The sequence below is a fragment of the Lagopus muta genome, chromosome 4, assembly GCF_023343835.1.
Source record: "Lagopus muta isolate bLagMut1 chromosome 4, bLagMut1 primary, whole genome shotgun sequence".
NCBI lineage: Eukaryota > Metazoa > Chordata > Aves > Galliformes > Phasianidae > Lagopus > Lagopus muta.
Window position 1 is genome coordinate 54,841,108 of NC_064436.1, and position 27,315 is coordinate 54,868,422.

General features: G+C 38.0%; 1 protein-coding gene across 5 annotated transcripts in view; it reads left to right on the forward strand.

The window, feature by feature from the left end:
* The window catches only part of KCNIP4 (potassium voltage-gated channel interacting protein 4), a 380,467-nt gene that overhangs the window by 71,538 nt on the left and 281,614 nt on the right, over positions 1 to 27,315 (forward strand). The window contains exon 1 of one of the 5 annotated variants that reach the window (XM_048941681.1): positions 22,829 to 23,071. The exons of 3 other annotated variants lie outside the window; for them this stretch is intronic. In XM_048941681.1, coding sequence (XP_048797638.1) covers positions 22,984 to 23,071 — 88 coding nt within the window. In that variant the 5' untranslated portion in view covers positions 22,829 to 22,983. Of the gene's footprint in view, positions 1 to 22,828; positions 23,072 to 27,315 lie in introns of those variants that run through there. One more of the 5 variants, XM_048941686.1, reaches the window with a different exon arrangement.

The window sequence follows — 27,315 nt, forward strand, 5'->3', positions numbered from 1 at the left end:
GGAGAGTCAGCACAGAGCTGGATTTCAGAAGCATGCTATTTGCATTACATTGTCCTCTAAGAAAAAGTGGCATTGCCTGTTGAATGTTTTCAGCTAAATAAATATCATTCAATTAAGCGCTCTTTTGTTTGCTGTTTGAAATGCATCACCAGCTTTTGCTGACCAGATCCTGTAGTTGAGCTCCTTTATTTTCTGAAAGGCCTTGGCTCTTCTCCCAGGGATCATTCAGAAATGCTTATACAATTTAGTGAATTTTTAAGTGGCCACAGTGGCAGATTGGCACAGTATACTGGAAATTGCTCACACAACCAGTAATTAGGATCCTCTGAAAGCAAGCCCTTGTAAATACATTTTAAAAACATTCATCATGTGATTCCATACCAGTATTTTAATGGTTTGTATCAGCCAAAGTTTAAATGCTTAAAAGCCATTCATGCATCAAAAATGTATATAGGTTGCTGTTTTTTTTTTTTAAGACTTTCTCACCATCTTGGTTAAAACCTCTTGCTTACATTTCTCTAAGGAGAAGCGTAATGTCTTAAAGTCTGCTATGCTAAATCATTCTTCATTTATTTTTGGAAATAATTAGTACTTGAACTTAGTAATACAGTGTCCAAAGCTTATAATAATGGAAAAAGTCATCATAAAACATGGCTGTCCTCTGAGACTGTTCTATTGTTTCAAAAAGCTGTGCATATCTTTCAGTATCTTATTTGTATTTTGTCTTTCAAAGCCATTAAATATTTGCTTTGCAGCTTCAAGTAAAATTCTAAAAATAAGTCAAAAACTTAATGTAGTGCAATAATCCAACCATGAAATAACAATAGTCTCATTACTGTTATCCTGTAGTATTGGAAATCTAAAGTTAATTTCTAATATTATTATGGAGTTTAAAATTCTACTAAAACTTGCACAAAGTTTGACTTCATTTCTATTCAGTGTATCAGTAAAACTTTCCATTGGCATCTACAGTTTTCTTCCTGGATGTCCTGAATTGTATTTCCATTAATTATTCTAAATGCTTATGATGTGTCGACTAAGCTTAAAATAAGAAGTTGTAATATTAAAAACAGGGAAATATAATTGTATCCATAAGATGCACATGTCCCGCCAGATATGACAGTGGCAATACAGTACAGCAGTTCCTCCAGCTTTGTTTTGTGGGATGTGTTCTATATAGTATTATATATAAAACATTTAATGTCCATCTGTTTCTGAATTTGTTCTTAACAACATAGTGTGTAATTCCACAGTGCCACAGTTAGGAAATTTGTGCCAAGCATTAATTAAGTGGTGCAGTTATATGGCATGTTTTATGGCTGTGCACATGGAAGACGAGATGTCTTTTCTGTAAACTCTGCCAAAGCCTTTTCAGTTCATCTCTGATTAGTGGGATGTAGCTGAGAGAAATTGTTCACATAGATTTGGGTAATGCAGCTCATTTGGATTCCTACTTGTGCCCAAATGCATGATAGCAAAGTACAAGCCTCTTTCTATATGGTTTGTCCTTTTCATTCATAAAAATCTGTATTTCATACACATGTAAAGCTTATGATATGTCACTTTAAATGCTGTAGTATCCTTTTGAATTGCTCAAGCGTGTCTCAAGCAGGTATGTTTGAGCTACAGTACAGATGTTAACATTGGAGGCTTGGGGAACGGTTGTGCACAAATGGGCTGTAGGTGTAAGGTAAATGGCTGAAATCTGGAGTCCTTAGGTCTCACCTTCCATGAGCTGTCTCCTAAGTTGTGATGCTGGACCCTGACCCTTGTGCTGGGTGGCTGTCAGTGAAACGTAATGGGCTGTTGACTCATTTCCTGGAGGAAGCAGTAGAAGCTAGGTTATTTGCAAGGCTTAAAATTAGACTTCACAAAAACCTTGGCAGAGAAGGTGCAGAGAAATAATGTTGCATTTGCGGGGAGGTGAAAGCATGCCAGCTTCTGCTTTCCAGTGCCGCTCCCTCTGCGGCAGTGTTCTGTGAACTCAGATTTATAGGCATCCAAACAGCCATGTGGCAGTGCAGAATTCAGTCATATGTTAGCTGCTAGTGAGGCTGTCCTAGCCTCCTAGCAGCATCCAGAATTGAGAATGTGGATCCTGTGAGGGAATTCATACTGTTACTGCGTAATGTGCTTGCTTTGCTCAGCTGTGGAGCATCAGTGAAAGCTGGAGTTCTGCAGGCTAGCAGATTTGGGTGGCTGGAACCATGGTGGAATCGGAGAGAAGTGGTGGGATACCAGAATTCACCACGGTCCTGGGAGCTGTTTGTGGGAAGTCCTACGTGGCAGTGTGGTCCTACAGTGCTCAGAATGTTGTGGTGCCAGCTTCTCAAGAGCTGGTGGAATAGGCAGTGTTTTCATTGGCCTACTGAAACTATATTTCAGTTGAATCCTTTGGCACTTTAATGAGTTTGGAAGATAAATGTTTAAAATATATGCACAAAGCTTTGATTTAATGAACATCCTGGATAATTAGAAGGCTTTCCTTGTATGAAGTTGTACAATTGTCTTACATAGAGAAGAGTTTTTTTTATCTTTCTAACCAGACAGTAAAGATAACTTATGAGTATTAGTTGGAATATTAATGCTATTTGGAAGTATTCAGTTTTACCTAAGAAGCAATCCGTTACATTTTAGACAGGTAACCGTGATGAGTTTTGAGAATCTGATTTGAAGTGAGAATCTGATTTGAAGGTGTGCTAGGGTCTGTGGATCTATACAGGTTTGGGAGTGTTTGAGTTTTGTTTACTCTGTTGTTTGTTGGTCTCCTTCATTTAAAAGAGAGATTATGGATAGGATAATACCCAGTGTAATGATCAGGCAGCTTTTCATCTTCTTGATTTTTTTTCCTGATAGATACTTGTATATTTGCAGAACCATTCCAGACATGGAAAAATTCAGAGAAAGTTGTAATTGATTAGAAACACCCTCTGAAGTTTTCCAGAAATAATATCATTAGTTACATTATCAAAATATTTTTCCTTTTGATTTTTTTTCTTTTTTTTTTTCCGTGTTAGGGTAAATTAAAAGTTGGCAAAACTGTTGATCGTATTTCTTGATGCATCCTACTGGTGCCTTTCTTTGTTGTTGCAGTAACATTAGCTGAATCCACCACAACTTGACTGAAAAAGTAGTGAGTCTTTGCTACTTCTAAATAAAAAATTGTATCACGTGCAGTCTCTGAATTAAGGCTGGTGTTTTGAAATGCAGCTTGGTTTTAGCTATTAAAGTAATAGGAAGGAAAGCAAAACATCAGCTCAGTTCAAAGAATATATTTAGCTGACTGACGTAACCTAATTTTCTCATTGAGCGTGCACTGGAATAAAAGAGCAAATCAATATCACTCATGGATAGCTTCAAGATCATTTCAGTTCCTTTCCTGTGTCAGTCTCCTCATTTTATAAGGCAGTGAGTGAGGGTGGCAAACATGGGTATGTAAAGGTCAATATTCAATTCCTTTTAAATATATAAGGAAATGACTGCTCTTAGGATGTTATTATCTCTGAAGTCTGGTTGTTGGTGCAGTGTACTGCTAATGTACCCCTGCTATAGCAGGAACTTGTCCTAAGAGACTTTCTCCACTGTTTCTGAGATGTCTACTGCCATTTGTACAGCTTTGTTGTTCTGTTGGGTTGTAATGTCAGGTGCTCATAAGAAGGCTTCCATAGTCCTCGTTTTTTGATTTTTTTTTTTTTTTTTGATTTTTTTTTTTTTTTTTTTTTTTTCCTACTGATATGTAACTTAGTCCTTTTCAAAAATAGAATGAAATGCATTTCTGGGGTATGAAAACATCACCATTTTTGAGCATTATTCTGGGGGGATATTTCTAGAATGGTGATGGTCCCTGTTTCCCATGGCAGAGACATGCCTCTGTTTTGTTATCCCCAGGGGCACAGATCAGACAGCAGCTGTTTGACCATAATTGAGCATTATTTTGTGGGATCTTTCCCTAGAGCAGGTTGGGTGCTGGTGTCAGGTAAAAACCAAGACGCTAAAGAGAATGAAGGTGGCTTTAGAAGATGAGATTCATAAAGTGCTGTCTGATACCGTCACCACTTGTCATACCCTAGACCATGTCACTAATTACTGCCTCAGCTGCCATTGATTTTGTGGTATGGGAGAGATGATTTTTCTACTACTGATCTGCAAGACAGTAAGACAGTAGAATCTCCATAAGGGATGCTCATGTATCGTCTATGAGTTCGGGCTCAATTTAAAGTGAGGCGTTACTAAACAGAGGGAAAACAGGAGGAAGGAAGAGTGAGATTAAAGTTTTAAATGAAATCAAAGTGTACACTAACGTTGTTCTCTTTAGGAAAGAAGGAAAAATATAGGGGTTTAGAATATTTAGAGAAGGTAAAAGGAAAAAAATCGTCATATTTATCTCTAGAATTCTATAAAGATCTACCACTAAATATATTTGTGATCAGAATGAATTATGCTGCTAAAACGGAGATTACCATGAGTTTAGACTGGTCAGTTTATTCAGACACGATGCAGCGATCTTTCTATTTTTAGACTGAACAAGAAGCTATTAAATGTACAGTTTGTTATAATGGAAGGATAAGTTATTAGCACACTGAACTGGAGAATCTTATTTTCTTTTGAAAAAGACTAATTCCGTTATTATAAAGGAATGCTTTAAATAGACTCTGACTCTTCACTGCCTTTCTTCAATTTACTGATGTTTCAGATTAGTAATCTGTAAAAGTCAAAGCTAGTGATTATTTTGGGAGGACCTAAAACATGTTAAAATATAATCAGTCTTTGTGACATCCCAGTGAGATGAGATTGAATTAATGTCTGTATTAGAGACAAAATCTAGTAGTGCAGCTCCAAAAGTAATGTCTCCTCCTTTGTTATGTTGGCCTACAATGTCAAAGACAGATGGTAGTATGGCAAGAGAGTTTGGCTTCCCCACCAATATTCTGTTACCTGTTGCCGTGTGACAGATGGCAGCAGAGAGGCAGCCTGACAAGATGGTGTCTGACATGGAAGTGCAGATAAAGCAAAGGTATCACTGAATTCCCTCCGTGTGGAAAAAACAGCACCCACTGACATTCATCAATACTTGCTGAGTGTTTATGGAGACCAAACAGTGGATATGAGTACAGTGAGGCAGTGGTGGTGCATTTCAGCAGTGGTGACAAAGAATTTGCTCTGCTGAACAATGTTATTGCACTCTCTGTATCTGTTGTAGTTTCTGTGGAAATAAATAGGAAGCATTACTTTCAGAGTGACATTAGATCCCAAAGCAGTGCTGTGGCTGTGCACATGTTAAGCTTTATCTCTGTTGATACTTTATTGTGTCCATCCTGGGTAAACTGGCATAACTGCCTTAACTCACCGAAAAACGGGACTGATCCTTACTGCTGAGACTTGTCTAGCCTTTGTTTTGCAAATGCCACAGTAAGGCACGGCTTCTCGGTCCTTCATCCCTTGTGCTTTCATTGACTGAACCAATCTACTGTTTCAACCCAGATGTGCAGATACCTCCTGTCAACCTGAAATTTTTGTCTCCTTCAGCTTAGAACATGCATTACCTGGAGGACTGTTAGGCTAGAAAAACACTTATGGTGATAATTCAGATATATTTTAGGGACAAGTTATGTCAAGTCAATGCAGGTACTCCACAGCTTGTAGGACTGGACTTAATTCTTCTGACATATTGAATATTTATAATATCTTCCCTATTCCTTGCATTAAAAAAACATTCTTTGATCCCATTTGGGACTGATGGCTGCACAGGTACAGCAAAGGAAATTATCTAGAGAGCATATGGGGACTAACTTTTAAAACTGATGTTTTTTTCAAATTATACTGTGTGAAGATATCTGCAGTTCTCCCTGTATGCATGCTTTTTTTTTTTTTATTAAAACAAACCAATCTTTGATCACGAACTCACAGGATTACTTCTAATCTTATTAGAAACCTTTTCTGTAGGTACCAATATGAGTAAGATATGCAGAAATATTCAGCATTGCAAATTTCTGAATAAATTCCTATCTCTGAAAGCAGTTGTTTTTGTCTAATGTGTTGCAAATACCTTTTTGATACTACAATATTTCATCTTAAGAAAACTATTTATTTCAAAACTAGAATAGCAGCAGTGACATAAAGTATCCGAATTTGCATATAACTCAGTAAATTTAGTCTTCAGAATTTAATAGTAAATATAGTTCTCTATAAAACTGATTACGCTGTGCTACGGTTTCTCCTGGCTCCTGTGGACTTCTGGTAATTTCTTATTTGTGTTTCAGTGTTGAGAGATGCCAGAAATACATTGCATGAATAAACATCCTTGTTGTGAGTCAAGGTTAGGCTTTGTTAAAATTTAGATGCTTGTATATGCTTTTTTTCTCCTATTTTCCTCTGAAAAGGAGTGGCATGCCCAGAACACCTTTGAGTTTGCATAACTGAGTTAAAACTTTGTGCTTCAAACTTCAGTTTTGGTGATTTAAAATGTCAGTTTTTAGAAAAGAGAAACTGTTTTATGCTCCTACTTGTCCTGCGGAAATGATTTCAGATCTTCTTGAAAACTAAATCTCTCCCTTAAGAAGTCAACTAATTTCATATTCAGCAAGCTTGTTTTCACCAATAAACCTCCTTATGAATATGGTGAGTTCCTGAGCTTTAGAACTCGGTCTGTTTCTCTTGCCTTCATTGACTGTGTGACCTACTGTAGGGAACCTGCTTTGGCAGGGGGATTGGACTCGATGATCTCTGGAGGTCCCTTCCAACCCCTACAATTCTGTGATTCTGTGTGATTCTGTGACTTCAGGAGGTGTATGCCTGTGAACATGCATCTCTTTTCATGGAGATAAAGGTCACAGAAAACTGATGTCTTAATCACTTCATTGGTGTTTTTGTCAAAACAAATTGACAGAAAACAGGACTAGAGATGCCATGCTGTGCAGCACTTAGTTTTTCCATGTGCATCGTTGGCCATTAGCATATGTTGTTGTCTGTTATCTACTGTCTCTCAGCTGTTATCCTGTTATTGTCTGCATTTAGAGGCAAACACACGATTAGGGCTGGGTGAGGTGTTTGGTCATTACCTCCAACTCTGTGTTCAAAGCTGCTGCCAGGTCTTCTCTGCTCTCCTCCTGACACAGGCTTGTGGCTGAGCTAAGCCTCTCACTGCTGGGATGATTTGTGTGGCAACAGATGTCATCTATTTTGAGAAGAATTGACAACAAAGAGGTGAAGCATGGAGGGGAGTGGGACTACCTCAAGTATAAGGGAAGACCCAATACATACATCTGTGCAAATTGTAGCATTCACCCCTATAAGTGTGTGTGATAGTATTTAAAAGGGGGAATGTTCTGGCAGATACTGTAAGGTCAATTAAAATAGTGTGTTCTGCTTCCATTATCTTACTACTGTACGACTTGATCTGCGCAGAGGGGCTGAGTGCCCCCTTGGTAACTGCAGATGACACCAAGCTGGGAGGAAGCACTGATCTGTTTGAGGATAGAAAGGCCCTACAAAGGGATCTGGAATGACAACCTGAATGGGAGTGAAAGGGACCTATGGAGATGTATTCTAAGCCCCCTGCTAAAGCAGGTCAGCTCCTAACCTTTACTGATGCATGCAGTCATTCCTTCCTCCTCACTTCTGGAAATACTGGGGTTTTTGCTGACTGAAGAACTTGGGATTTGGCCTACAAAATACAAGTATTGTGTGATACAGAAATATTCAAATGGTCAGTAAATAGTTGTTTATAGATTATTAAGGGTGAGGTGTTTTTAAATAAAGTCACTTTCACCAATTCTCTTTCAGACTGACATAGCTGGAAGAACTGAATAGACCGTTTTGTCTTGCTGAGGAACATGTAAGATATTTAAATACAGTGTTGTTTAATACGACAATACATTTACCCAGTGAGTCCAGATCTTCAAGTGTGTCCTTCATATTGTTGAATTTTCTTTTATTTATTTCTGTAAAAGAAGAGAAGACTTCAATTTGAGTGAAGTCTTCCACACGTGCAAATTTTTAGAGGCATAAAACTTGAATTTGCTCAAATACTTATGTTAACACTTAGCTTTCTTTTTCAGAGCTTTCTTGATCTATCTTCTATTATTTTAAATTGGACTGTATTTGTATAATTCCTCTTTGTGGAACTCAGGAGTGTTTCTGTGGTTTTACTAAACATTTTCTGTCCTGATTTTGTTTGGCTTTTTGTCAAAATATGTAGCGATGCTCTAGGTAGAATAACACTTGTTAAAAATGATACATAGGTAAAATGCCTATTATTTGTACAATTAATGGTGTGATTGAGATTTGGGAACATTGGCTATTTGATTGCCTGAAATAGCAAAGTTTTTACGTTTTTATCAATATCTGTAGATATAATCTCATTTTATCATGCACAAATGTAAATTTACTTGGTGTTTTTATTAAGAAAAGGGAAAGAAGTTTTTGTAGTCCTGCATGTCGTTTCTTTCTCTCCAAAAATATAAATTTTTCATACTTGGTAATTGGTTTTGTTTGGAAAATATGCAGTGGTCTGGAATATCTCCAGAAACTATTACGAAGAAAGATGATAGATGTTTGCTCCAAGCTGCCAAAAGTTGTTCCAAGTCTTGGCCATACATAACCTGAAATGCACTGTTTCATCTCCTCCAGTAATAAATTAGTTCAAATCCTGACGGTAGCTGTATTAGCTGGTCTTCTCACATCAATTTCACTATATTGGAAAATTGATTCAAATATGAGTAAGCTGCTCCGTTTTGAGTACAAATAAATTACATATATATAATTTCCTCATGTATCTTTGTCTCCTGTACCTGAGTTCTGTAAGTTTTTTCATTTCTGTGTGACTTGCTAGGAACCACTATAATTGGAAAATACCTAGCAGACTTCAGATTGCTATGAAGAAAATAATTGTGCTAGAAAAGAGAAATCAAAGCCCTCCTATTGCATGAAAGTGTTCCTATTTCATGAAAGGCTCAGAAGTTTGCTTGCAAAACTGAAAGTACTCTTTAGTGAAATAACAGCACGATATATCTTATGAAACTAAGGACACTTCAGCAGTTTCTTAATTCAGATCTTAACGAAGCAATTATCTAAATAGAATAGACTTGTGGCATTCAATGCATTATTTTAATTCAGTGATTCTTAAAGGGTAGGCTGAAGATAGCGGTGCTTTCGTAGCTGAGATGAATAATTATTCACTAGACATTTTTGACAAGGCTTTTATAATATCGCAGTTCTTCAATGCTGAGGTATTTTAATGAAGAAATTATGTGCTTAGGGAGCAACTGATTGTACCTGCCTCTTAATATGTGAACTTGTAACGACGTCCCTAGAAATGTTATTGCCGGAAACAATGTTCTTAGGATTGGCATTAAAATGTCAGAGCTCCAACTGTTCAAAAATCTGGTGAGCTTCAATATACAAATATTGCCATCTTCCAAGTCAATTAAATAAGCCAACTATGCTCTTTTTGTCCCTCTTGGCTTTTACATTTAACCAGGAATGGATAGATAAATGTGATTCCTGTTTTATGTGAATCCTCATTTGTTGCCTGCAAAATGAATGCTTTGTATTTATTTCTTATACCTCTACATAAATACTAATGTACAGAACTGTTTTTTTTAATTTGTCTTCCAAAAAAAAAAAAAAAAAAAGCTAAATGAAGTTGAATAGTTGAAATCTCCTTTTTTTTTTCCCAAGGAGATGTGTGCATATATGCACAGATGGTGTTTTTAGGAGCTTGGATTTTCTGTCCAAACTTCTACTGAGTGCAGTCTTGCACAGAAAGTCACTCTGTTTCTGCAATTATGTTTTGGAAAAATAATAAGTGCCGTATGGTACTGTTAGCAATGGCAGAATTGGGCTCTGATGTTTTTTAAAAAATAATATCTACCTTCTTTCTTTAAAAGTTAATCTCTTTAGTACTTAATATACACTTGATTAATACTGATATCGCAGCTATGAGGTATCTGCTGCAGCTGCTAGCCCACTAATAGGGAGCAGAGATCAGTAAGCTTTGGTAACAAATCGGTCTGAACAAAGTAGAATTTTTGGATGTTGTCATCAGATGATCCATCTGGTTCCTGAGGCTCAGGAGTCTGCATGCAACTGTGCAGTCTCCTCTAAATCCAAATTTTGGATGCTTCTCTGACTTCATGGGTGTGAATGCTTTTTTGAATTCAGCATTTTAAAGGGCTGCTTTTACTCTGGAGGTATATGGCTGGCAAATCGCATGTATGGAACCATTTATACACCTTGTCAATCAATTCTGAGACTTTTGTGAAATTACGTAATATCCCTGCTTTGGAAAACCATTAGTCACAGATTTACATAGGAGAGAACAAAACAGAACAAAAACAAGTTTTTATTCTTTTTAATGTTTAAATCTTTTTTAAAATTGCCTTCATTTTAATTGATTTGTGAATTAACTTCCACGTAAATTGTGTCAATCCCTTAAGCTTTTTATGCATTCTTCAGGTGTACTCTGATATCAAGCCTTGAAAACACTGAAGTGATAATATAATTGATGCAATGACACCTTTCTTAACCCTGGTTTCAAATGGATTTTAAGTGTTGCCTTTTATAATGCTAAAGTTAATCTATAAATAGTTGCAAATGTAAACCTGCCCCCTCTCTCTGTTTCTGCTTGACTTCTCATTCCAGTGGTTTTCTTTGAAGCAGCACTCATAAATATTCTTTAATAGATGAAAATATCCTTGAAGAGGAACACTTCATAAAGTGTTGTAAATGTCAAAGGAAGGATGGAGGTAAACATTATCTCTGAGTTTCTCATTTTTATAGAAAGTGCTGGAATAAAAGTCCCATGAGGTGAAAGAAGCTTGCAGAGGACACTGTTTAATGTAAAGATACCTGGTGCTGTTTCAAGGTGTGATCTTTCAGATCTGATGCATGTTCTGGTTTGTGGAAAGCTAAATCTGACTTGTTTGCTTATTCCTTGTACTAATTAATTCCTCTGTGGCTATGAAGGAACTAAAATCCCATTTTACACAACTTTCTTTTCCAGCTTTGTTTCATGTCCAAACTCAGTTTTCCACAAACATAATTCTTGTCTGTCCCCATGCTGTCCCCATGAAGTCTATAGACATAGCCCTCCACTTCCTCCATCCTTACAGTTAGATGATGCATGTGCAAGTCCCCAAAGTACCCACAAGGAGAATAATCTGTTTATTGTGCTCGTGATCTTTGGTTTTGGATATTGTCCTAGCTGCTCCGAACAAAAATTGTTTCCTTATTTGCTGTTTACAAATTTGTCAAAGGGGGCTATCAAATGACCAGTGCATTTTTGATCACTTCCAAAGAAAAAACAAAACAAAACAACCCAAAATCCAACACCTGTGCGTGAGCATCAAAAAGTAAGAGACTATATCAAGACACTTGTTATCCGTGGATAAAGTATTCTGAAACAGCTTTGAATATTACTTAGAGCAAGGCGATGAACTGGTGAGAACTGAAAAGTAGTGGGGCTGAAGAGGGGTCCAGAGAATCTGGAGAAAGTTTGCAGTACTCAAGAAAGACTGCAGTGCTGATTGAACTGATGGGAAGTTTGAAGCTGGTTGCATAGATTGAGTGAATCAAAGACTGTCAGATGTCTCTTGGAATGAGCCTGTTCGGTTGTATTACAAAGGTAGAAAGGTGTATATGAAACTCAGCTGTCACTAACATGAAAACTGTGGAAGTGCTTTTTGTCAGAATATGGTACCTTCTCAATAACTTGTTGACACAGGCCTTACCTATAATGACCAAAAAGAGGCTTGTTAGTGTAAAGATTTTTGTTTTTTTTCCTACATCTCTTAGCAGCTCTGTGGAACAGTAAAATCAAGAGCAGGCAGAAACATCCCAGAGGCTTTACAAAACTGGAATACTCTTTCACTTCAGTTTGGAATTAACTGTGTTGTTGAATATTCGGAATCCTTTGAGACATAATTTTGTTTTCTGGCTTCATGTACTTACCCTAAACCATGGGAATACTTGTACCCTGAGACATGAAAACATGAAAGAACAAGGCTGAATATTGAAGGCATCTGTTGTTCTCAGTAGGAATAGGAATAGGAACATCCTGAGGGAATAGGGTGATCTAAATGAGCTAATAAAAATTGGGAACTGTGGCAGATCCATGTTGAAGAGACCTGAAATAGGATTGGAACTTAGTGCTATGGGAAAAAATATCTTCGACCTGTAATATTAAATTGTTTATTGTATGAGCATTTATTTTTTACATCAGCTGTTTCTTGTAACATTTTGTTCAGAAACTTGGCTTAGGAGACTGCGGGCAGTATGTCTTCACTTGTGATCTTCTGCCTACTCCTTGTGTTTGTAACAGGATGGAATTAAATTTCAGAATTTATACATCAACATTCTTAGTTATTGTGTCCTCAGTTTTGAAAAGCATGTAAGACTTGATCAGTAACAGCACAAGCTTGTGTTTACTGCTGTTTAGGGAAAAAGAAAAAAGAAATGGTACTTTAGCATGTATTGATTACTGTGTATCTATAGGATGTATTGAATAATAAGAAATTAGAATAGCTCAGTTGGAATGGACTCACAAATATCCTGAGGTCCAACTGCTGGACCAAATGCTAAAGCATGTTATTGAGGGCATTATCCACGTGTCTCTTGAACATTGACAGGCATGGGGCATCAACCACCTCTCTAGGGAAGAGGTCTTACAACCATTCATTGGAAACAGCACCTCCTCTGTTAAGGAGTGTGCTCTTAACATATAAGGTTTCTACAGAGAAAATCACTAAAAAGAAAAGAATGGGAGAAGGGAGAAAAGCTTGTGATTATTTAAAATGGTGAGATACAGATCAGTATCATTGATAAAGTACTCTGGCAGCTGATCTGTGCTTTTTAACTTCTGCTGTGGACTTTCATGGGCTGAGCTAGAATCAACTAAGCCTAACAGCAAATTGTTTTGGAGCAAGTTGTAACAAGTGGTTTGGCTGAACAGACCCAAATAATCTCAAGACAAGATCCCCAGCAAATAAATGGGGCTTGAGACCTCCAGAACTTCAGACTGATGACTGATAAGTTTTTTTTTTATGGCAGATATCATAATAAAGAGTAATGTTTTTCGGTCACTGGTGCATAATGATTGCAGTGAGAATCTTAGAGAAAACAGACACTTGTGAAGCTCTATCAGGTGTCTGTTCCATCCACGCTTCCCTGGCTGACTGAAAAGATCCTTCATGCACTTTTGTTTCGAGTGTCATCCTGAAATTCTGCCACTTTGCCCTCCAATTTAGAAACCTATTACATCATATTTTCTGTTAAGTGGAATGTCAATTCCAGTCTGATGTCACTGCATGTACTCATACAGGCAAAGGAAAAAAGAAATGAAAAGAAAGTCAAGTGCTTCTTATTCTGTAATTCACTTTTTTAATGCAGCTACATAGATCCAGAATAAAACTATTTTTTCCCTTTGTGTGTCATTCTACCATTGAACTCTGCTTCCTGGATTATCCTGTGTATATAGAGAGGAAGTTAACTCATGGTCTTTTCTTTAAAGGGTTAGAGGAGGGCAGTTTATTGAAGAATCACTACCAGCTGTACTTGTACTACTTCTTTTAGAGGTTGTTATAATTTTAAAAGATGAGTAGTTGCTTCACAGCTACCTTCCTGAATGAGAGGAAAATCTGGAAGCATGCGTTTTAGTATTGTGGGTTTATGGAGCCTTTCAAATGACTTGAGTAACAGTAAAAGCCAAGCAATCCTGAGTCAAGGAACTTCTGGAAAATACAAACTTTGTAAAGCAGCTTAGGTGACTTTTTAATCTTTGATGTTCAGCAAAAAGTTGTTTCCTTTATATAAATGAGAGGGGCTATATTACCCCAATGTGAACTTTCTGGTTAGCTTAGACTGTATGCATATATTTCTAGGCAGAGTATTTCTTTTATTTTTTTCTCCACAGAGAAGCATCCTTACCAGACACACAGTACCAACCCCTTCAAAGATATTTCATATTTTGCAGGTTATTCATGTAATGCTGCAATTCATATGTTTACTGATAGAATTGAAGTTCATAGACCCCTCACATGTTTACAAGAATTAATAATCATGACTAGGCTTTAACAGTCTTTTCCAGCCTTAAATGCAAATCAGAATAATTTTTTCACATATAAGTACCTAAGTAAAATACAGAGTGTTCAGAAAGCAGAATACCTCTCAGCTTCAAAGTTGCTAGATCAACAAAATGTGTCTTTCAGGTATCTCATACTTGGCAGATCTGCAAAAGCTGTTTCTTAGTTGAGATGTTTTATAGGTTAGGGATTGAGGGGGCTGGGGGGGGGATAACTATAAGCTTGAAAATGCTTTTGCCTTCATTCTGAATATAGATTTCCAAAGAATCTAACTCTATTGGAAGAATGACCTGGCCTTATTCAGTTGCTTAATCTCTTGAGTTCTGTAGTGTTATGACTTCTGTCATCTTTTTAAAAGAAAAATCTGTGTTTTAACCATCAAAAGCCTTGTGCTGATTACAGTGCATAACACTGCTGATATCCTTCCAATCCAAGGGGAATGCCAGGAGTTTTTGCAGTTGGTTTAAGATAACAAAAGAGAATCATTAAAATTTGATCACCACTTAAATAAAGCACTGCTGGAAAAGGAAAAGCTATTGCTCTGGGCAAACCAAATTTTTTAGTTTAAATGCCAGATGGTAATAACCATGTATGAGATTATCTGGTAAAGGGACCAGGCAAAGAGGAGTTACAAAAGAGAGTGGATTTATGGAAGTAAGTGAAGACTGGACAAGAAGAGGAAATGATTTTGAAGGTCCATTTCTAGAAGAGAAACCAGGATAGCTGGTGCAAGAAGCTTCATGAGAAAAGTCTTATTTACTGTGAAAGAACTAAGAAATTATGTAGAAACTGTTTTTCCCTAACTCACACAGACAACTGAAGGTGTTAAAGTGTCATGAAATAAAACAAAAATTGGCTTTACTTCTTGTAGTCTGTGTATTCTCATGCTCTGTCAGAACTGCGCATTCAGAGAGGACACAAAATTGTAGCTGGGAAATGAAGTTCTGCTGCTGAGTGAGTCCAGAAATTAGCACTGCCTCAAACTGATGAAAGAAGTTAGAGGATGCCTTTTCAGTGAAAGGCACTGAAGGGAAAGCAGATTCTCATGGTAATAGAAAGTGCTTAGCACAGAATCTTACTATAGGCAAAAGAAGGAGCACATACTTTTATCTGTCTGCTGTATACATCTACAGAGCCAAGACCTTATTTAAAATAAATGATATAATTAGAAAATACACACACACACACACACACACAAAATAAAGTTATTATTCTAATTATAATCATATGAACTATTCTTCCTGATCTGCAATCTTGTAGTGTGTGACCTTCAGGAGTAATTTCACTTTATCGTTCTTCCTCCTTCCCCAGATAGTATCGTAATCCTCCCTCAGTCTGTAGATTGTTTTGAAATAATGCTTTGTGTTATTGGTTGGTGCTCTTTTAACTATTATAAATTACTTTCAGTTTTGTATAAAACACCCTTGTGATGCTCCCTACCCCCAAAGCAAATTATTTCGATATAGGGTTTCCTTACTATTTAACATAAATGTTTTCAAATGCTTTTACCTTTGAGAAAATCAAATGCTTAAAACATTTGCTATCATTTTACTTTGTTTTCTGTTTTTCTCCTCTTTCATCAGATAGAAAGCAATGAGTTAAGCTAGTAATATGTGACCAACCTTAATTCTCTGAATAATCAGTAATGGGGAGTCTGGCTAATGATATTATGAAATAGTGTAGGATGAAACGTGATTCCTCATTGAAAGCATATTTAATTTAACCAGACTCTTTAATCAAAAGGCAAGAACTAAAACTACAAAATACCATACAGTTTTTATTGACCAAAACTGATAAGGACATCTTTGCAATTAAGATGCTTATACCTGACAAGTTACCTGTGTATTAGGGAAAAAAAATTCTCTGAAATTTCCAATGTAGTTCCTTGGATGTGAGATAACTCTAATGGAATTTTTAACTGAAAAGCTTATCTCTTCCATTTTTAATACAGTTTCTGAAGTAGAGGTAGCTGTCCTATTCTGATGGGGGAAAGTTTGAAGTCATAATTTCTGTAACATAAAATGTGATTTCCACTTGGTAACTAACATTCTATATCCAGGCACACAGAGCAGCTCCAGTAAACTAAGGAACTTCTGCAGGGCTTAAATAAAATGAATACTCATTCATCCCTACACTGTAAAAGACTTTAAATGTTCACCATCACTTTTCTAGTATTTGAGAGCTGTTTTCTTCTACTAACATTTCCTCACGGTGAGATAAACAAGCAGTGGTATTCTGTTTCTTTCATTGCCAATACTCGAGACTGTATACGTATGTGATAGAAAAACTATTCTTCATGCTGATCTATGGAGATGAGAGAAGTGCTTTGTTGCCATTATCAGCTTTGCAGTTAACTTCCTGTTCCAGGCTTCTGAGTCGTAAATTTATTTATGGCCAACTAAAGAATTTTTCTCTTCCTTGCCTGGCCCATATATAGACTGTTATAGTTACTACTGACTTGTAACCTCATAATAGTTGTGTTGATAATAAAAACAGCTTCATTTCCTTAGGCTTAGGAGTTGAATTTATGCTGAGGCCTTTATTTGATTAGATCTCTTAGACTGTATTATTGCTAAGAGACTACAGTGATCTCATGCTAAACCTCTATGGCTTCCTGAGAATGAAGCACATGGGCCCAAGCACCTGCTGTGTCATGGGGTGTTCCCAGCTAGGAATTAAAAATTTGGCCTTTTGTTAATGCCTATGGGTAACACATGAAATAAAATATCCTGGTTGCTTTGTTACCCTGCTTTTTCTTCCTTTCTTGCTTTCTTCCATCTTTAAGATTAACTTCGATTCTTTCTATCTCTGCTCCTTGGGTACTGATTTAAAGAAGCATTGCAGAAACAGATGAGGGGAGCTGTTCTGAAGCTGTAGGTAGTTGTAGCCATCCTTCCTGGAGAGATGGCAGCATATATGATCACAAAAGAATGTGCGGTAGGAAGCAGGAAGAGAATGAGATACTGCAGGATGTTGTAGATTTTGATGGCCTTATATATCTTGTATAGTGTGGCTATAAGGTGGACTCTGCTGCCCCTGTAAAAGAAGCCTCTAAATTAAATGGATGCAATCTTCTCTGCTTTATATACTTGATCTCTTATGTGGTACGTTATCCAAAGAGCTTTTACTGAAGGGTACTGCAGGAATGCAGACTGCTCTCAGTACTTGCAGGACCTGCTTGGAAGGGAAAGCAGACACCACAGGCCTTGCAGCATGGTAGTTTAACTTTACTTAACAGAAACAATTTTAAAGTGCAAGGCAGCTATTTTAGCATTACTCCCACCAAGGAGGTTGCAGACTGTAATCTCTGAGAAGCTATTTGGAGTGTTGCCTTTGCCTTTTCTTTCTTCGCTTTGAGGTGTAGCTGCAATGTTATTCATCCAAATGCACTACGATCCTTGCAAAATTAAGGATGTGAAGACTTGAGCAGTTAGACTTCTAAATATTAATTTTCAGTTTAATTGGAGAATCAAACCAAATCTGCAAATTTACAACATCCATGATTGTTTTGGACTAGCAAAAGTAATGGGGGAAGGGGAGGGGTCATGGTGGTAGTAGTTCTTGCAAAGCTAGGAAAGCCCTTACCCAAGAAGATGAAATGTAAATTTGGACACTTTCAGAAAATCCTAGAGGCAAAAAGTTTCTCATAGATGACTTGGGTAATTTATTCAAACTTCCAACCATATGTATATTTTATATACATGTATATATGTGTGGATGTGAATTTGAGCAGTGAACTCATGAATATTTTTACTGACTGGCCCAATATGTACATATACGTTTATTATGATGACAGAATTCTCATAGTTGAATCAGTGCAATGACTCTTCAGTCTTCCTAGGAACACTGCATACCTAGTATGCATAAATAAAAGATGTTCCTGATGGACTTATTTTTTTAACAGATTGATGTGAGTCAAAAAGCAAAATTTTCAATTTTGTTTTGGGTATAGATGTTTTACATGTGAACATACAAGTATTTAAATAACTGTGGAACCTATAAAGGATACAATTCCTATGACAGTGAAGTTAATCTGTTATGATTTTGCAGTTATCTTCCACTAAATAGAGATGAATAAAACTAGCGCATTTAAAAGGAATTGTAATAACTCTAGATTTTTTTTTTTTCCATATGGGTTGAAACTGGGAATTAAGCAGTTCTTTGCAGGCAAAATTCAAATTATATTGAACATTAAAGACAGTACTTTAGGTTCTGCTGTAAGAATTTTGTAGTGCATGAGCAGAGCTCAATGTGTAACCCAAAAACGACATAATGCCGTTTTATGTTTCAGCAGGTTAAGTCCCAATCTTGTTTATTCTTCAGCAGAAATTTCTGGCTGGCTAGGGAAGGTCAGGCTGAGAAGCTGCTCCTGCTTGACACTGCAACATGCCAGAGTGATGAATATTTAATCAGGCAAGAGAGGACTGTGTGGGAGGTCGAAGCAGCTGTAGCTCCTGGTTGATTGTCTGAAGCATCATCTTAAGAATGTCCTGTGTAAAGGAGCTCTTGGGTAAGCTTCAAGGACGAAGAGTAGTGTGAAAAGAAACAGGCATTCTGAACGGGTAGCTGCTTACAAGAAAGTCAGAAATAAAAGAGGCAAATGACTAATGTGTTAAGAAAGGTTTTTGTTACACTGGTCAAAGGTTTTATGCGGGCTAAGCCACCGGGTTTTATTGAGCTCCATAATCATAATAGAAAATTAAGTTTGAAACTATAAAATCAAGAAATACAACGCTGGTGGAAGTAATTTCTTGTTTACAGGTATCAGCTGCTAGCGTGGAACATGTGGATGATTTGTTGATATTATACAAACTGTGTGGAATAGCAGTCATTCCTCTGTAGTACTGTTTTAAAGCAGGGTAATAAAGCTGTTTGAGGATGTTATTCTTAGCAAACTTTGAGGAGAAGCTAAAAGCTGTAGACAAATGCAGGAAGATTGTGCATTAATTTTCAGTGGCGTAGGCCAGAGTAAAGGTCTTTCTTTTATGTTGCATATTAAGAAACATTACATGCAAGTTAAGTAATTAAAGGATACAAAAAAATTTGTTCCCTATGAAGAGTGAAAATGAAGTTGTAAAAAAATAAATTTGCTGTCTTAACTAGGAATGCTGGCAAGTCCCATTGCCATATGTCCTGGGGTCTGAGGTAGATACTATCCCCACACAGAGTGAGGTCTAGTCCACATTCCATGTGGACATCAATTTGAGTATGAAGTAGATGAAGCAGAAGGATTCTTATCTGTTGTTACTATTATGTTCAGGATAGTCAGCAGCCATTTAAAACCAAGTGAATTTAGCTTTATCACCTACCATGTTGGTATTGAGCAGAGGAAGAAAGGAATATCTACTTGTATCTCTCTTTTCCCATCTCACATTCTACCATGTAGCAATCTCTGGTTTTCATTACTGTCTAAGACTGAAGACTAAATTTGGGCAAATAAGGAGCAGGAGAATTTTTTCTTACTACTTTGTCTAAAGAGGTGGCTGACACATTCATACAAATGGTAAATACTGTGGAATTCTGAAGTTTCTGGTGATTTTTCTGATGATGCTGCAACTATTCTAGATGTTAGCCAACTTTAGACATGCTGGTATAAGATACTGTTGAGTCCATCTCGGTATAAGATACTGTCAGATACTGATACTGGTAAGATACTTGACTTTGAGTCAAGAAGTAAAAGCAGAGAAGAGCAATTAAACACATCAGGGACTGTGATTTAGGAGGACTCTTGCATTTATGATAGGCGAGAAGCAACAGAAAGGAGATCTGATGATGGTCATCTATGTGGCAGCTGTTTGCTGTGCTGCTCAAAAACATCTCACCGTTACCTTGAGCTCATCCATCTGTTTGTTCCTGCCCATCTGTTACTTCTTGCCATGTAACTGTAAATATTACCTCTGTTCTTTGAAATAAGAGGTCTGATAGAAACGTTCACTTATGGAATTCAGCCTTTACCTTACTAACATAAATTCTAGTAAGGTTTTTGTCAACAGTATGAAAACCCCATGCAGGTTTTCAGTGTTCCTGGTTGACCTTCTCTGAGGTTTAGGCATCTTAAATGATTTGTTGTCATTTTTACAAGTTTTAGACTCCATCTTTTTAGGAAATAGCACAGGCCGGCCAGTTCAGGAGGGAATTCAATGCTTTGAAGATGGATGAGTGTTGAAATATATGCAAATGGAATGTACAATGCAGGCAGTCTCTGAGAAGCTGGTCAGTTTGTGTATTCTGTATGTATTGCTTCAACACATGCTGAAGGTTGAATCTGTAAGTTGGACAGAACTGATCTTCATAGAAGCAAAGTTTTACTGCTGTTTTTCTTGTGGTGATTCTTCTAGCTTTGTTTAGAAATCTTCACAGAAGTATTTGATTTTGATTAAGAATCATACAATACCAGACACTACACTTCATACAGGGTTCAGGGGTACTTTTCTATTTTGCATTTAAAATGGACTGCTGCTATAGTTTTGTCTCCTTTAAAACAAATAAATAAAATCATTTCCTCCCTGGTGATTTCATTGTGCCATGTGGCATCTGGGATGCCGATCAATTAGCCTAGGTTAATTAATTTGAAAATCCAAGAGTTTACAATGAACACGTACTTTGTCCTTCCATTTTGCTTTTCCTAAAATCTGGATGGGGGAAAAATGCTTTGTATATTTTATTCATTCTCTGTTGTATTTAAGTAATAGCTTTTAAATCCTATTTTCTAAATACTTGATTCCAAAACTAGAAGTTCTAGGGATTGATCCAGATCCTTCTGATGTTATTAGGACTCTTCTTTTTTTATACATATATATTTTAGATTTTGGTTCAGACCTATAGATTGTGAACCATTAGGGGAAATTGTGCCTATGGAAATAAAAGTACTTATTCCAGTGCAAAAAGACTATTTCTGAAGACTTTAATGAGTCCCATAAAATTTTTCAAAACGTACCAATACATAGGAGCTGATATTTTCCAACTTTTCCTCTTTACTGCACTGGAAGGTGTTCACTGGCAAAACAGCAGTCACTTTATTACACTTTTCCATTGTGACTTTCCTGACTACTCTTCCCTCATCAGCTTTTTGACTTGGATAAGCAGCTTCAGTCCAAAGATTAGTTGGCCATTTGTGCTGAGCAGAGAAATAGGGGAGCTAGATGTGGATCCTGCTTTATCAGAATACTGCGCTGTTAGTTAAAATCCTCTTAATGAAACTGGTCAGAAACCTTTCATGAACCCTTTCTTAGGCGGTAATTACTGTTACTGCTCAACTGAAATATGAAAGGTTTAGCAAAATGAGTCAGAAGTGATGCAGCTTTGTTTTAGGGGAGGGGGAAAAGCAAAGAACAAAACCCATGGACTTGCTGACAATGTGTATTTAAAGTATTTAGAAAACTGATATTTCAGTTCTTCATTTTGAAGTGAGACTGCAGTTGAAATTTATATACAGCAATTAAAGATGTCAAAGGATTAAGCAGGTCAAGAACTCTGGCTGAGCACCATTTACACTGCCTCTTGTCCTCAGCTAAAGTGGAGATGTTCTTTCTTCTGTTTTCAGTATTTATCTTCACTTCTACTAGCTACTTGGGATGGAAGGTGCTCTGTTAAACTCTTCATATCAAAGTTTTTCTTCCTTTTTTTTTTTTTTTTTTTTTTTCTTTTTTTTCTTTTTTTCCTTCTAATGCCTTTTAAAGTTGATGCAGTGCTAAAAGTTGCCCTGTTCTTTCTCAGGTTGTCATGCATTGGGTCAGTGTGGGGACTTAGAGCTGTGTTTCATTCTGGCTCTGTCAGTGGTGCAGCCTCACTGCAAGTAGAAGAAAGCAGGCTTATTATAGATAGCATACACAGAAATTATGTCATCTAGCTGCAAGTTTGTCAGTGCTTTGATGTGCTCACTTTATAATGCATTTATCCTTGCTCAGTGTGTAATAAATAAAATAAATAGCATGGAGAATTGCACTTGTGTGTGTTACACTATTATTTTTTAAAGGCATTCACCGAAGTGTTTACGTGGTCAGTGCTGTCTTTAAAATTAGATCAGACAGTGATTTTCTTCTGTTCAGCTTCTCCCTAATGGGTTCTTTGTCTTCTTTTAACTGTATTAGGCATTGCCTATTGCATCACCAGCTAATGTGATAGCCGGAGTTGCTCTGTGTTCGTGTGGTAGTCCGAGGGAAATGTGCTTTTCAGATTCTCTGACCATGGATAAAGCCTTCAGCAGAACATGTTTATTAATAGGAAGCACTTCTCTCACGCAAGGCAGAAAACAATGGGTTTATAAGGGACTACAGAAGAACGCGTATGGCTTCCCATAGGCATTCCCGCAGCCAGCGGGCTGGGAGCGGGGGACCCGCACGGGGTTCTGCTCCTCCGCACGGGGCACCCCGCACCTGGCGGCGGGCATCAGGTTAACGCCGCTCGAACCCCCTCAGCTCGCCGCCTGCTTCCGTGCCCGCAGGTGGAGGCGAGGCGGTCCTCCGCTCTGACCTTGAGCAGCGCGATAGCTGTAGCTCTGGGATGTTTCCTCATCAATTCTCGGCGTGACATTGGATTATTTTAGCTTTTTCCCGCCGCTCCCTCCCCACCTGCCTGCCGATTCCCCGAGGACGCGGCCACTCCGTGCGTGTGTGCGCGGTGCCCGGGTAGGGAGGCGGCCCCGCCCCAGCCGCCCCGGGGCTGCGGCTCCACCGAGCGGCCGCGGACGGCGGCGGGGGCGGCCCCGCGGGGCAGCGCAGAGCACCCGGAGCCCTGCGGGGCTCGGCCCGGCCCGGCCGCTGCGCGAGGCGCTCCGGCGGCGGCGGGGGCTGCGAGGCGGCGAGCGGGGAGGCTGCCAAGTGCCTCAGAAGTTTGCTGGCGGAAACCGGTCCCTCTATCGGCAAAAGTCTCCTGGCTCTCCTCAGAGGATACGTTGTTGCCTAAGATGAGTGGCTGTAGGAAGCGGTGTAAGCGTGAAATCATGAGGTTTGCCCAGTACCTCCTCAGGCTAATCACAGGTTCTCTTCACACAGGTAACGACCGTTTTTCTTTGTAGCTGTGCAGCATGAGAATCGCCTCAGTTTAAAATAGCGACGGTATTGCTTTGTTGTAATTCTCTTCGTCTCGTAATTAATAATAAAAACTGAATTGTGGCTGAGGACAACAAAAACAGGTATCACGCGATGTTACGAAGAGTGCAGCGTTTAGACGCGCAGCGCACCGAGACGCTGCACCCGGAGCAGCGCAGGTGCCGGTGCTTCACCCGCTCACGTGCGCGCAGCGGGGCGGCTGCGTCCGCAGCTGGGCTGAGCTGAGCTGGGCGCCGCGCGGGCTGCTCGTCCTCGCTGCCCGGCGCTGGTTGACCGTCACTCGCTGCGTTGTCTTTCTCAGACACTTGTTCTTGCTTACCGTAACAACTGCAGTACGGTGCTATCGAGTGTCGTTGTAAAGTTTAAATAATTCTCGTGTGTGCTTTTTGCCCTTAAAGAATTCTGGGGCTTAGGTGTGAGTTTAAATTGTTATTAGTTTTTCTTTGTAACTGGATACATTGTTCTGGATGAGGTTTGTAAGCTAAGTTGAGCAAGAAGTATGGTTTTCTTTCTAGCACTTTAGAAAATACACTTTTCTTGCAAATGACCATTTAATACGGCTTTTCCTACTGACTGTAAAATGTGACAGCTTGTATCGTGTCATTCTGCATTGGTAAAACACTGCTCTGCTTCTTTCTAGACTTCAAATGTCCTTTTCTTTGGAAAACTCATGAAGCAGAACTTCAGATCCAGCCTTAGTAGATAATAACTAATGATGCTAACGTGATTAGTGAGAGCTAAATGCTATTCACTTCACTGAAAACATCTTGAAAGTTTCTGCTGTTGCTGATGGTGTTTTTCTTATATCGTATCAATCACTAATGGAATGACTTGAAAGCAAAGTTGATTCTTCACCCCTGCTTCATTGATAAATGGCAATTATCAGTATTTTGGTCTACAGTGCAATAGGAATCATTGGCAACCAGTACTAGGGTACTTGTAACTGTTGTGAAGCTAGTATAATCTAGTTTAGCTTTTCAGTAATTCAGTAACACTGAATGTTAGATAATGTGGAATTTCTCTGACTTCTGCGCTATTCCGAGTCTCTTGTGGTTTCTCTCTTGTGCACTGTATCAATTCAGATTTCTTTGAAGCAGTGGCTTCTTGCTCCTGTGAGTTGCTATGGAAATTAAGTAACATACGATGCAAGAAGAAATCTGTATTAGAAATAAAGGCCAAAACTCCTGTTTGTCAAAGTCATTCAAATTTTTCTTTTCCTGTCTACCAAATGATAGATGCTGCTTTTCAGAGTGATGTTTGTTTTGTGAGCTTTCTGAAGTCACAATTCAAAGCCGTCTTAAGAATTGCTGTGGATACTGGTTATGTTACTACTAAAATGTTGTTTCATTTATAATTAAGCAGCATTTTCAGTGGTAAATACTGGAAGGCTAGTAAAGTGGTGTGAAATACACTACCCTAAAGGAAATAAGCAAACGTTTGTCAACACTTGTGTATACTTTTTGTCTCTATCACAGAGTTCTTGGGAACTGAGAAAGTGTAAAAGTTTCCATCCCAGTTTTATTACAGATAACAGTTGTATCTTACTGCTCTTATTGCTCTTATTAGGATAATAGGCCTAGAGTGTTCAGATGTACCACGTAAGTCCAATATGGTGTGATAGTAGCCAAATTGTGGAAGTATAGAGCTCCCCCCGTTCAGTGCTTGCATTGCCATTTACTCGTCAACCAAAATGGTTGTAATAGCAGTTAACCTACCCCCTGCAAAATCTAATGTATAATTCATTGTGTTGATAATGAGATATTAATAAAGACAGATGAGGAAGTTTAGTTGAAAGTGTTAGAAAACTTACTTGTGTGTTGAAGATAGTGCTGTCTGAGTGTTCATTCCAAAATACAGGATTGCTTTCAGAAACTGAAGTGTGCGCTTACTGAGGCTTTCACATGCAGGCAGTCTGCTCTGCTTATGTGACTCAAGTTGCCACCTCATTACCTCATTTTTGAATTGTAGATATTTAGTAAGAAGTACAGCAGGGAATCCAATTTACCTTTCTTGTTGGTGAGGTCTGTCCCGTGGTTTCTCTTTCGGGTATTCATTCAACTTTATTCTTAATGTTTAGTTGAATCTACACATTGTTGGAAATTCATGCTCTAAATCTGATCTATGCTTTTTTTTTTTCCCTGTATGGGTTGGCATGATGATTATAATCTCAACAATATTAATCAATATAAGAGCTGTTGTAATTCTTTTGTTTTTAATAAGGGTAGAGAAGGCTAGTGCAGAGGTTTGGTTTATTGCCAAGATAAGCAGTCACTATTGATGATTGGCTTTACTGTTCACATTTTGTAACCATTTATGATATTAAATAGACATTAAGCATTAAATTGTAATCCCTTCTCAAGTAAGTCCAGATCCTCTTTTTTTTTTTATTATTTTAAATAAAAATAAAAAATCATTACTGTGGTTGAAAGAAAAATGTAATGAGAAGTCTTTTAAACAAAATTTTTCATTTTCTGTAATTTCTGCAGTATGTTAAACTGATGTGACTTTACAGCTTAAAGCAGACTTACTCATGTACTTGAAGATAGCATGGCATTTCTCAGATGTTATACCAAGCTCTGCTCTTGGTATGTAGGCCTGCTGCCTTTGGAGGTGTGTTGGAAGTGCTTATTCTTTGAAATGTTGTCACATCAGTTGAGAATTTTTCAGTGTTCAGATGCAACTGGAGTTTGCAGCAGGAGTTTGTATATTACAAATACTGAGATTTACCATCGAGAGAGAAAGAGATGGACTGTCAATTACTTTGAAGTGGAAAAAGCAATTTCAGAACAATGACTACGAAGCTTTTCTTAACTGTTATAAAGTATGGAATATAGAGATGTTGAAGCAAAACTGTTATTGGCAAATTTTCAAAAGTATGCTCATATTAAACTTTCACCCATGTTCATATTAAATGCCTAGAGGCTAAAATTTCCAGAATGGATTCAAACTCCCTGTTGTTACGAGTCTACAAAGAAAAAGAAAAATTCTGACTTTTGGTATTGTGCTCCCTCTCCAACAGTATGAGAAAATCTCATTTTTACAGGCTTATAAAGGTGAATCTATGGATTGCTTTTTTATTCTATAATTTATGTAACCTATAGATATAGATTATATATATTATAGAATATAATATATATAAGATTATAGAATATAATCTATATAACCTTTTTTAATCTATAAAACCTATAGATTGATGTTGGTTCTCTCCACTTCTTAATCATACAGCCATGGCATGTAAACATCACAGGGCCAGTATAGATAGTGACGAGGATTTTGTCTTTGCTACTAATTAGGGAAATCATTGAGGGGAGAGTAGATCTGAAGTGGGTTTGAACTCCACTCCATTAAATCATTCAATAAAGACGTCTGTATCATCATCACATCACTTTTTGACATTTATCTTCAACAAAGAACATGTAAGAATAGGTACCAGTCACAGAGATCATGAATGCTTTCATGGAATCATAGAATGGGCTGGGTTGAAAAGAACCACAATGATCATCTTGTTTCAACCCCCTGCTATATGCAGGGTCGCCAGCCACCAGACCAGGCTGCCCAGAGCCACATCCAGCCTGGCCTTGAATGCCTCCAGGGATGGGGCACCCACAGCCTCCTTGGGTAACCTGTTCCACTGTGTCACCACCCTCTGAGTGAAAAACTTCCTCCTAATATCTACCTAAACCTCCCCTGTCTCAGTGATCTCATGGTCACTGGGGTTATCTACTTCAGAGCTATCCCTACCAGAACCGCAGTTTGATTTGTACCATCAAATTTGACCTTTTGTCCCACATAACTAGCAATAAGACTAGAGGGAATGGCCTTGAGATGCACCAGGGGAGGTTTGGGTTGGATATTCGGAAAAAGTTCTTATCCGAAAGAGTGATCAGGCACTGGGAAGGGTTGCCCAGGGAAGTGGTTGAATGACTGTTGCTGGAGGTGTTCAAGAAACACGAGGTGTTGTACAGAGGAACATGGTTTAGTGGGAGATATGAGTGATATGTGGACGGTTGGACTAGATGATCTTGGAGGCCTTTTTCAACGTTGGTGAATTTATGATTCTGTGATATCCTCAAGTAAATTCTGGGGGAGTACTGAGACTGAATGCTCCACTGGACAGGTTTCTTTAATGTTTCCTTCCTACCCCACTCTGCAACAACAAATTAATAAGGCAATCTTTAAATTTCATT